Source organism: Triticum aestivum, chromosome 2A (genome assembly GCF_018294505.1).
Source record: "Triticum aestivum cultivar Chinese Spring chromosome 2A, IWGSC CS RefSeq v2.1, whole genome shotgun sequence".
Taxonomy (NCBI): domain Eukaryota; kingdom Viridiplantae; phylum Streptophyta; class Magnoliopsida; order Poales; family Poaceae; genus Triticum; species Triticum aestivum.
In genome coordinates, this window is record NC_057797.1 from 139,165,099 (window position 1) to 139,176,172 (window position 11,074).

The window sequence follows — 11,074 nt, forward strand, 5'->3', positions numbered from 1 at the left end:
TTATTGTTGTCAATTTTCATTCGTTTAGTACAAGATCTGGTTTTAGAACAAGTGATTGCCCTTCTCTGACCCTTAATACCCAATTGGAGAGCAGATCGCTAATGGGTTCCACTTATTAAATAGAGTCTATGACAGGTCTGTGACCCTTGGACACAGAAGGCGTCCTTGGGCTCCAATTTCTGCGCAGGTGTTTTTACATTAAAATCCCAAAATGATTTTATGTTATCAAAGTAGGTGGATTGTTGTGGTGCTCACTAACCTGCTATTGGTCCCTTACTTATACTTAAGAAAAGAGAATAGAAGTGGTTCCTGTTCTTTCTATACAAAATTTGACAATTTTATTTATGTTCATGTTATGTTGGCACAAGAGAACTACTAACTTATGTCATCTCTAAAGGAACGTATGCTAGCACAATTCCTTCCTCGTCTACCAAAACATTTGGAAATGTTTCAAAAAAAGTAGGCATGAACTGAGAAGGAACACAACTTTTCCGCGCGGCGGCAGCATCCACCCCCCCCCCCCCCCCCCAAATGCAAATCCTCCTCGGCATGCACCCCTTTAACTCTCCCACTAGTTTTGTTCGTGGAGCATTGTGGGGCGCCAATGTGAGGTTTCGGGTGATCCATGCGTGCAATTTGCTACAGTGTTGTGTTTCATTAGAGTTCTAGTTCACTGTGCTATTCTTGCATGATTGAAATATGTCACGTTAAATTTGCTCCCATATGCTATATGTTCATTTTTATTCTTTCCTTTAAGTTTATTTTCCAGCATTTTTTGTAAGGTGGCATTATATATATATATATATATATATATATATATATATATATATATATATATATATATATAGTAAAAGGTTTTCTAACTGTTAGATTCATACTTGATTGTCCATTTATGAAAATGTTAAAAGGTCATGTATGCATAGACCCGTATAAAAACATTCTTTCAAAACTTTAAAAAATACATCCATGTCCTTGGGGTGTTGAAGTCTTTCTCCTCCGTCATCTATGATGGCGCATCATGAGCAAAGCACGTTGCTGGCTTTAGGCCTGCGGTTCAGTAAAGCAAACTTGTTTGAACTCGGGAGTTTGTAGAACCAACGAACGGAAGTTGTAGATGAAGACAAGAGACGATGGTTGCCACAATCTAGAGAAGGAAATCACTGCTTCAAAGAAGAAAAGGTTGGAGAGGGCTTATATAACGTCACATGTCTGGTCAGACGAAGTTTACGGCCTAGCACAAAACTACCCTACAAAGAGAAATGACCCGAAACGATGTACCGGTCTTGAAAACCAGTACCAGACATGCCATGAGCAAACAAGACGGCGCCTTCATGAAGGGATACCATGTCGTGATGTCGTCATAATTTGATCTAAGGAATCAGACCTCAAAATTAAGGTTTCCCTTGTTGCTCGAAGAGGGGCTCGGAGAGAGGTTGTGGCAGCGCCTCCAAGAAGATAACAGCACCTCGGGAGTCACCGTTGCCAGCATCAGCAAGCCGAGCAAGGATTTCGCCCTGGCCTATGTCCGAACAATCCCAAAGCAGCAAGACAAGATTCGAAGACGTGGAACATGTCGTAGACTGCCACTGAAGGGGGGCTACGCCCCTCGCCAAATGATAATAACCGGCACTGCCAGACGTGCGTGCATTGGATCTAGTGAAGGAAGGGCGATGCAAGGGGTGGCGTTCAGGATTGGAGAGGTAGTGACAAGGCGTGGATAACCAGCATATGAGAAGCGACAACAGCCGACACGTCGGCAAGCAAAGATCTAGAGAGACACGGATCAGGTCTAATGAGGCCGGAGCCGCCAAGCACGCCGGCGAGCCAAGGAAGCCGGAAAGGGCGCAGCTTCTAGAGCACCAGGGCCATAATCTCTATGGTAAAGAGCTGACCACCGGAGAACGCAGGTCCAGGCCCACTGGGACCGGAGCAGCTATGGCGAGATCCACCGTATGCAGGCTGCCACACTGCCGAAGACCACACCACTAAGCAAAACAGATGTAGGCCTGCATGGGCCCATATCAGGCCCGCCTGCAGCACCAGCCCATGGAGCAGTCGTCGGTGCACCACGACAACGGTCAGGGCACACGGTCGTGCCCAGCTCGCCACAAGACATGCAGACGCTCGTTGGAGCCCTCCGCGGCGATCCCTAATGACAGTCCCGCTATGCGTCTTGCGCGGGCAGCCAAAGGGAGGCGCCACCGCCTGACGAAGGAGCACCTGCCATCGGGAGAGAAGGCCGACGGAGAGAGGCACGCTTACGCCGTCATGAGGTCAAGACCCATGCAGCGAAGCCACAGGAGCAGGAACGCCCCACCGGCACCTTCCCTGGGCACACATGGACTTTGTCGGCGCCCCCTGCGGCGGCGGCGACACGAGAAGGGGCTAGATCTAGAGACAACGGCGGCGCGTTAGGGTTTCCCCGTGTTGCCTAGGAGAGGCGACGCGAGGGTCGGGGACGGCACGTCTGCTTTGAAAACTTGCCTCTATCAATAATTTTCCATGGTGTTATCTACTGAATAAAGAGGTATTTTTTTAGGTCAAAAAAGGTAACCACAATTTCTTATATGTTTCCCCTCACTGAAAATTACGTACAAGTTTCTCACACGTTTCTCTTCCTAATCTTCTCTGCAGCATGCAAGCATCTAGTACAAAATGAACAAAAATATTGATATTTTGTCATATTACTTTTGTAGGATAATCTTTGTTATTCCATAAGAACCAGGAAAGGTCGATGTGTATGGTGGCAATATTACCAGAAATTTTCTTTTGGGCTTGGTTGTTCTGCAGCCCAGCATGCCTGTTGTATCGTGCGGTTGTTTTATAATATAAAGCGGGAAAACCCCTTTATTGTCTCAGTATTACCAAGAACCACGCAACAAGCCCACCACAGCACAAGTGCTTATGTTTAGTTCTCCAAAAATGGTACTATGCATAAACTGTGCATGATGTATGAGTCACAACTCATAGCTTGTAATGTTATCCATGAGTGATCCAAACATGGAGCTGGGCAGTTTTTCGTTTGTGAATTTTCGTTCACTAGATTTTAACACTGTAACAAGTAAGCAAATAATTGTAACAAGGAAGCTCATGAACCTGCTCTTTTAGCTAGATTTTCTACTACCAATTTTGGTTTGGGGAACCTATGAGCAAAATTGAATCTATCTTATTAGACGATGTAACCGTTTTTTCTGAATTAATAAAGTGATTTTTCTTTCAAAAAAACATGGAGCTGGGCATGCTAATGGCAACAGTAACACAATGCCCACAGCTGATAAAATCATAAATCCAAGGTTTGACACAGCTAGGGTGCAGGCAAACAAAGAATTAGGCACACCAAGTTTTGAGATGAACAAGATTAGTTTGAAAGCGACAGGTTTTAGGCAAGCTGGCTTCCAAGCAGGAGGTCAGCCTGGACACAATGAACCATACAGACAGAGTACATCGACGCAGGTGGTAAACTGCTGAAACCAAACACTTCCAGTTTTCACCACATGGATAACAGAGATACAGGCCAATTCATCGTTCGTTCATTAAGCAGCATCATTAACATCACTTTCCGCCAAACAAGTAGCCCAGGGAGGAGCCACCGCCAGGAGCAGCATGAACCTTGGTTGAAGGACGGTCCTGCAAGGGTTAACAAAGTCATCAGCCCACATGGTAAACAAACACAAAAATGTAAGAGACCAAAAATGACGACTGGATATCTTTTCACTACTCTAAAATCAAAACATTAAAGTAGGCCGAATTAACAAGATGCTTAACTCATTTGCTTAGCGTTACATTTCAGGTGGGGTGGAGGGGGGGGGGGGTGAACCCGTTACATTCTTGTTACACTATTAACGGTAGTACAAACAAATATCACAAAACGAAATAAATTCTTGGTGGCTTAACATGAACCCACGTAGGTAGTTGTGAAAACTGTGCACTGGGCAGAACATTCTTCTAGCAAATAAATTAATGATGGAGAAGCCAACAGTAATTAAACTTGTGTCAATCTTATGTCAATGGAAACTTCTGATATACCTCAACAGATGAAATTTGAAAGGGGAAATTAGCTGGATCGAATTGGGTTCATTACAAGGCAAAAAAAACATACCGTAAGGAAGTTGCCCGTGTTCTGGCCATCTGCACGGTAGTAGTTGTTCGCCCGGCTACCTGGAATGCCAGCTGGAATCTGCTTGGCTACATCAGCAGCTGCCGGTGCTGGTTTCTCAGCAGGTGCGGGCTTCGCAGCTGGTGCTGCAGCGGGCTTTGCAGGCTCACCATCTCCAAACAGGTAACCCAGAGAACTTTGACCACCACCAGCACTCCCGCCACGACTCATCTTGACTGTAAGATAAATAGGTAAAGTGCAACATATGAGTGAACAAGTTCAGCATGATTGTTAGAGTGCAATACATTTTCAAAACAGCAAATGAAATCATCAGGGATAAAAGTTCCCAAAAAAATTCAGATCTCAGAGATAAACTACATAAGCCAAGTGAATCTTGACATCATATGTTTAGATGGTGGCATTTAAAGAAATATCATGGTAATTTAGGAGCAGAGGACAGAACAAAGCATGCATGCTGAACCAAGTCTTCAAACAAGAATGCTTAGTAAGATTAAGTGACCAGTGCTGCTTAGACTGAACGAAGTCAAACAGGGACAGATATTATCACAAGCCACAAGGTAAGATGTCAATTAAAGCATACACAGGTTAGGTAAGATCAACTTCTGTGAAAAAATAAAGATAAAACTCTTAACATGAGAAAATATAGTATGAGTGTGGCCGTGAAAGAATATCTAACAGTTGCTTTTAATAAGAACTTCTAACAAAGGGCATAGAGTATGCTTGCAGGACATGTTGATAAGGATAATGGTGGCTACCAGTCAATACAGGGCAACCTGGAAATGAGGCAATCCAGACCCAAAATATAACTCAATCCAGGGCAACTAATCAACATCAAACAGTAGATATCCACAGCATTGTGCTTAGTGAAAACATTTATATCTCTGTTAAGAGTGCATAATCAATAGAGGAGATGATAGCATCTCAAAACCTTATACAGTTAAACGAATGACAAAGACAAAAAATTCAGCATGTTTGGGTTGAGAAGATAAAAATAAGAGGGCAACAGGTTCCTCGCCACTAAGTGCGGTTTGGAAACACGATGAAGAAGTGAACTACACATTCATACAGACCAGCAAGTTAATAGAAACTCAAGGTCACTCAAGTAAGATAAGATATTTAAAGATCAAATCTCACTTCAATCAATCCTAGGATTGATTTTTCAACTGGACTGCAATTTGGTGCCTTCCAAGACCAAATTACACAGTATATGTGTGGCCTAGCACTGCAGCCAGCACCCAAGCATACAACAAGCAAAATCCAGACAGTAGGTCCAGTTTAAATTGGCAAAAAAACATATCATACCGATCCATTGCATATTTGATGCCATTTAAGGACACTTTGAGATTGTTGGATATAACTAGGGTGTTTGGCATACTTCACTTTCAGTTAGGCAAGTTATCCCTTAAGTTTTACTGCTACAAGTCATCACCAAAGAGGTTGCCTGAGACTAAGCATCAACCACGATATATAACAAACAAGCCAGATAGGTTTCTACAGGCCTACAGCATACATGGGTTGGAACAATCCTAACATGGCACAACGACAACAAGTCCATTTGAAATTCCGTTGTATATTTTCCAAAAGTTTCCCCTGAATTGGCTGAGCATCTTGTGAACGTCAGCACTTTTTCCATCAAAACAAGATCATTCACCTATAAACGACAAAACACAGCTGATATCACCACATACCAGCACATCTCTTCTATGATTTGTTACAAAATCGCCATCATCCAACCTTCTCTACACAGAACAGATGCACATCACAGGTCTAGTCGGCAGTTCCCCCACACCAGCTAACCTGAAACTTCAGTGACATTGCTACGATTACGAACCACATGCCCTAGAATCTTCAAATCTAGGCAAGGTCAACCCTCACGGAGAAACTGCCTTGAGCACGCAGACTTTCCGCGCCCAATTCCCCAAACTACAAGCCCGATCCCCACAAATCTATCATGGGCAAAAGTGAAATGGACGCCATTACCAACAAATCAACCACCACAAAAGTAATTAGGCGCAATTCCGAGATATAAGCATCCTGCATCGACGGATCCTGAACCATACGGGCACAGAAGCACACGATCCATCTCATTTCTGAGAGCCTGAGACCAGATCCAGAACGAAACATCTACCGGAAAAACAACGGCGAGGGAGATCCGCCGCGCGGATCGCCGGACTAGGCGGCTGGAACCAATAGGGAGAGATCTGGGGAGGAGGAGAGGGGAGGCGATGCGATTAGATACCTTAGATCGGGCGCCGACGAGGGGACGGGGGGCGAGGGCGAGACAGGAGGAGGCGCTCGAAGTGGTGGGAGTGGTGGTGGGGAAGCGCTGCGTTGTTGGTTTCCTTTATAGAGTGGGACGTTTGCAGGGAGGGGGTGGATCTTTTGCAGTTTGGTACTCGTGCACGGTCGCAATTCGGAGAAAAGATGGCCCTGGCTGTGGGAGCAGTGGGTGATTTGGTAAGATGTGATTTCTTTTAAGTTGTTGCATGATTGGATGGTGTCCATGGACGACAATTCAGGGAATTGTCCAAATCAAATAGCTGGACAAAGGTTTACATCCCTTGTATGACCGGCTACCACAGCTGGCTAAATTTTGATATTTTGGGAAATGTGTTATTTGGCATTTAAAGTTGGGAATGTCATAAATGTGCTCGTACTCCGTCACTGGATTAGATGGCAAAAAGGGAAGCCAGAGAAAATGACAACTAGTTGATTCAAGCTTGGCCATGAATTTAACCAAGGAAATGTGGGCAATGTGCCACAAATAATTATACCATTGAATATGTATTCGAAAAGGGTTTTCTATAGTACAATATTGATATTTTAAGCCGCATGAATTATGTATTATTGCGGTCTAATTGATGTTCAAATTTAGATCTCGAAAAGTATGCGCCTCCTAATCTGAAACAAGAGAAGTACTTTCTAAATATCCACCAAATAAACATACAAATTAGATCGTTTTGTGTTTCCAAATAGGGGGGAAATCACAAGTCATGCATGAAACCTGAAGAGAAGAAGAAAATATCGACCATGTGTTTATATTTTTGGTGAATCTTTCATCGTAAAAAAAATGAGTTCCAGCAATGAGCTATCGGAAAAGAGTTAGGCATTTGGATTCGCAAAGCTATGTGACTGAAATTATGAGACTTTGAGGATATCATGGCTTGATTAGTATAACAAGAGACGAAAGCAAATTCCTCAACAACAACAAAAAGACGAAAGCAAAAGCAAATAGGGTCTTCCAATGATGGTGAATGGAGTAGGGTAGGATGATTTTGATCAGAAATGGAAGAAGGGGAAGACATTGCATAGTACAAACATGTTTGATACATATACGCAGTCATGATCTATATGTACAAACAGGCGCAAGATATTGTTTTTTTTTCTTGGTATTTCTCAAAAAAATTGAAAAGATAACTGAAACATACATCAGGTCACAAATAAACTTGATATTATATCAAATTAATTAACCATTAAGTGACTTGACATATAATCGATGCCGACAGCATGCCAATTGTCCAATCATTGACGTTCTCTAAAACTACATATTTCTATAGCCATCTCTACAGCATTTAATGATTATGCAAACATACTAAGTGACATGGTTCTGAACAGAGAAAGAATCTATCTTGATACCTAGCTTGACCACCCAACCTATAGGAAAATCTTGTGACATATAGCATATGACCTACCATGTTTACAAGAGACTGCCGACGCTACCAATTGGCAATTGTACAATCCTCCAAAGGATCGTGTGTCGGGTCAAAAGAAAAAGGATGATTCGCAAAAAAAAGGATGATGTGTTAAATAATTCCCCATCTCTCGCAGGACATATTTGCAAGAGACCAAATAAAAACAGTTTCCATAGCCTGTTGACCAAAGTCGCCGAAACGCAGGCCGCAGAGAGAGCACATGGACGCTGGTGTGGTGTGTGGTGCGGGAGCGGCACAGGCAAATCGCCTCTTGGGAATGGCACGAGCCGTTGATCACATTATTCACGGTCGAGATCGCGCGGCGGAGTGTAACCCGTCGGTGCGAGTCTCCTCCGTGCGGCCCTATCCGTCCGTGTGCATGTGACCCGTGGGCCCGGCGACAGCTACAGAATAACCACGCCAAGATGGATGGGTCGTCCCTTTCCTTCCTCTGCCAATGGCCGTAGCCTAATCATACGCCAGCTGACTGCTCCCACCACTCTTAAGTTTAGTCTTAATCACATGAAGAAAAGGAAAGCACAGATATTATGAAAATTGGGTATTCAAAAAATACGAGCCTGACAGAAAACTGCGCCTGCCTCTCTTAATCATATGAAAAAGATGTAAAGCCTATCGGAATGATAGTGATATTAAGTTTATATAAAGAATGGTTGGTCCAAAAGAATTCTTAGTTGCATGAGAAAACAAGGCATCTCAGAACCATATTAGATGAATTACTAAAAGAATGTGCCTTTGGAAAAGAAATGGTACAAGGCTATATTTCTTGATCACATGAAGGTGCAAAATATTCCCTGCAGACAAAAAGCAAAATATTATTGTTCTCGAAAAAGCAAAATATTCTGCTTCGATTAGGCAAAATATTATACTATATTTCTTAATCACATGAATTACTAAAATATTCTGCCTTTGGAATGGGCCCGCTAACATTTGCTTTTATGTTGATGAAATGAGGAGTGAGTATGGCGGGTGCTACTTTGGAAAAAGAATCTCCACACCAATGTTATCGCAAGTGGGAAATATATCTAGTGCCTCGGGAGCACCTTCATGTGCTTCGTGCGAGCTCGGCCGTTGGATCTTAGAGTCAAGGGCTCTCGTGAGATGACGAACATTTTTGTAAAAAAGCCCTTGAGGAGTTCAAAAAATGCGCACAAGTGCAGTAGCTACAGCAACTCCTCAGCTGCCTCCTGAGATCCGATGGCCCAGAAGGTTGTATCATGGGAGTAGAATGAGTCCAATTTACGTGGTAATTTTGGTTGTCATTTTGTGCCTTTATAATAGGCTTTGTGGAATTTTACCGCGTACGTGCACTCATTTTTGTTAATTTTCCCATGAAACACTTTTGGAGCGGATAAACACTTATGGAAGAAATCCCAGAAAATTATGGTGGAATCATGCTATTTAATGTCATAATCTCCTACCACAGAAGAATGAAAGAGGAGGCACTGGAGGTGGCTCCTGAGCAAAAAGACGGCAAACCATATGACCGCAAGCGTTCCTATGAGCGGTCATATGATGTGCCAGGAGAACCGCCTCGTCGACTATTTCCACCCTGTGGAATCGGATCAGAGATCAGAGGCACGAAGACACCAGAAACTCGCCCCGAAGGAGGAACCCTAGCCTCTGGAGTGATCCAGAGAGGGAACTTGCCAAGGAGGAGATCTTGATGTTCACCACCATCCACAAGGCGGGCTTCAACATCATCACCACTACCATCATCATCATCCACATCCTTCTCATTGTAACGCATCAAGAACCCTAGTGGATCAACTTGAGTATTACATGTGTAATCCATCGATGTTCATCACCACCACTTGTATGATGTTTGTTGCCTTGATGTGTGATGTGTACTACGCAATCTTCTTCTTGTAGACTCGTGTTGGGCCTCCAAGCGCAGAGTTTTATAGGACAGTAGCAAATTTCCCTCAAGTTGTGGGAGGCGTAGGAGGCTTTGATTTAGGCTCAACTCGTGTTGGGCCTAAGATTTATCAAGCCGTGGGAGGCGTAGGATGAAGATGGTTTCTCTCAAACAACCCTGCAACCAAATAACAAAGAGTCTCTTGTGTCCCCAACACACCCAATACAATGGTAAATTGTATAGGTGCACTAGTTCGGCGAAGAGATGGTGATACAAGCGTAATATGGATAGTAGATCTAGGTTTTTGTAATCTGAAATATAAAAACAGCAAGGTAGCAAGTAACAAAAGTGAGCGAAAACGGTATTGCAATGATTGGAAACAAGGCCTAGGTTTCATACTTTCACTAGTACATGTTCTCTCTGTTGGGGAACGCAGTAATTTCAAAAAAATTCCTACGCACACGCAAGATCATGGTGATGCATAGCAACGAGAGGGGAGAGTGTTGTCTACGTACCCACGCAGACCGATTGCGGAAGCGTTGACGCAACGTAGAGGAAGTAGTCGTACGTCTTCCCGATCCGACCGATCCAAGCACCGTTACTCCGGTACCTCCGAGTTCTTAGCACACGTACAGCTTGATGACGATCCCCGGGCTCCGATCCAGCAAAGCGTCGGGGAGGAGTTCCGTCAGCACGACGGCGTGGTGACGATCTTGATGTTCTACCGTCGCAGGGCTTCGCCTAAGCACTGCGACAATATAATCGAGGTGGAATATGGTGGCAGGGGGCACCGCACACGGCTAAGGAACGATCTCAATGATCAACTTGTGTGTCTAGAGGTGCCCCCTGCCTCCGTATATAAAGGAGCCAAGGGGGAGGGGGCCGCCGGCCAGGAGGAGGGTGCAGGAGGAGTCCTACTCCTACCGGGAGTAGGACTCCCCCCCCCCCCAATCCTAGTTGGACTAGGATTCCCCGAGGGGGAAAGAGAGAGAGGGGGCCGGCCACCTCTCCTAGTCCTAATAGGACTAGGGGAGGGGGAAGGCGCGCGGCCACCTTGGGCTGCCCCTTTCTCCTTTCCACTAAAGCCCATTAAGGCCCATATGGCTCCCGGGGGGTTCCGGTAACCTCCCGGTACTCCGGTAAAATCCCGATTTCACCCGGAACACTTCCGATATCCAAACATAGGCTTCCAATATATCAATCTTTATGTCTCGACCATTTCGAGACTCCTCGTCATGTCCATGATCACATACGGGACTCCGAACTAACTTCGGTACATCAAAATGCATAAACTCATAATAACTGTCATCGTAACGTTAAGCGTGCGGACCCTACGGTTCGAGAATAATGTAGACATGACTGAGACACATCTCCGGTCAATAACCAATA

At 44.3% G+C, this 11,074-nt stretch overlaps 1 protein-coding gene across 1 annotated transcript; it reads right to left on the reverse strand.

The window, feature by feature from the left end:
* Positions 1–3,310: 3,310 nt before the first annotated feature.
* Positions 3,311–6,554, reverse strand: LOC123188011 (protein SPIRAL1-like 1). Its single transcript, XM_044600040.1, has 3 exons — positions 6,357–6,554; positions 4,100–4,332; positions 3,311–3,627 (listed from the first exon to the last, which is right to left on the reverse strand). Exons 2-3 carry the CDS (start codon positions 4,325–4,327, stop codon positions 3,553–3,555), a joined length of 303 nt encoding a protein of 100 aa, XP_044455975.1. The 5' UTR covers positions 4,328–4,332; positions 6,357–6,554; the 3' UTR covers positions 3,311–3,552.
* Positions 6,555–11,074: the final 4,520 nt, after the last annotated feature.

Excerpts from the sequence above, each read along its gene's own strand:
- LOC123188011 (XM_044600040.1), bottom strand. The coding sequence starts at position 4,327 with ATGAGTCGTGGCGGGAGTGCTGGTGGTGGTCAAAGTTCTCTGGGTTAC. Across the intron at positions 3,628-4,099 it reads ACACGGGCAACTTCCTTACG|GACCGTCCTTCAACCAAGGT; the intron begins GTATGTTTTTTT and ends TAACCCTTGCAG.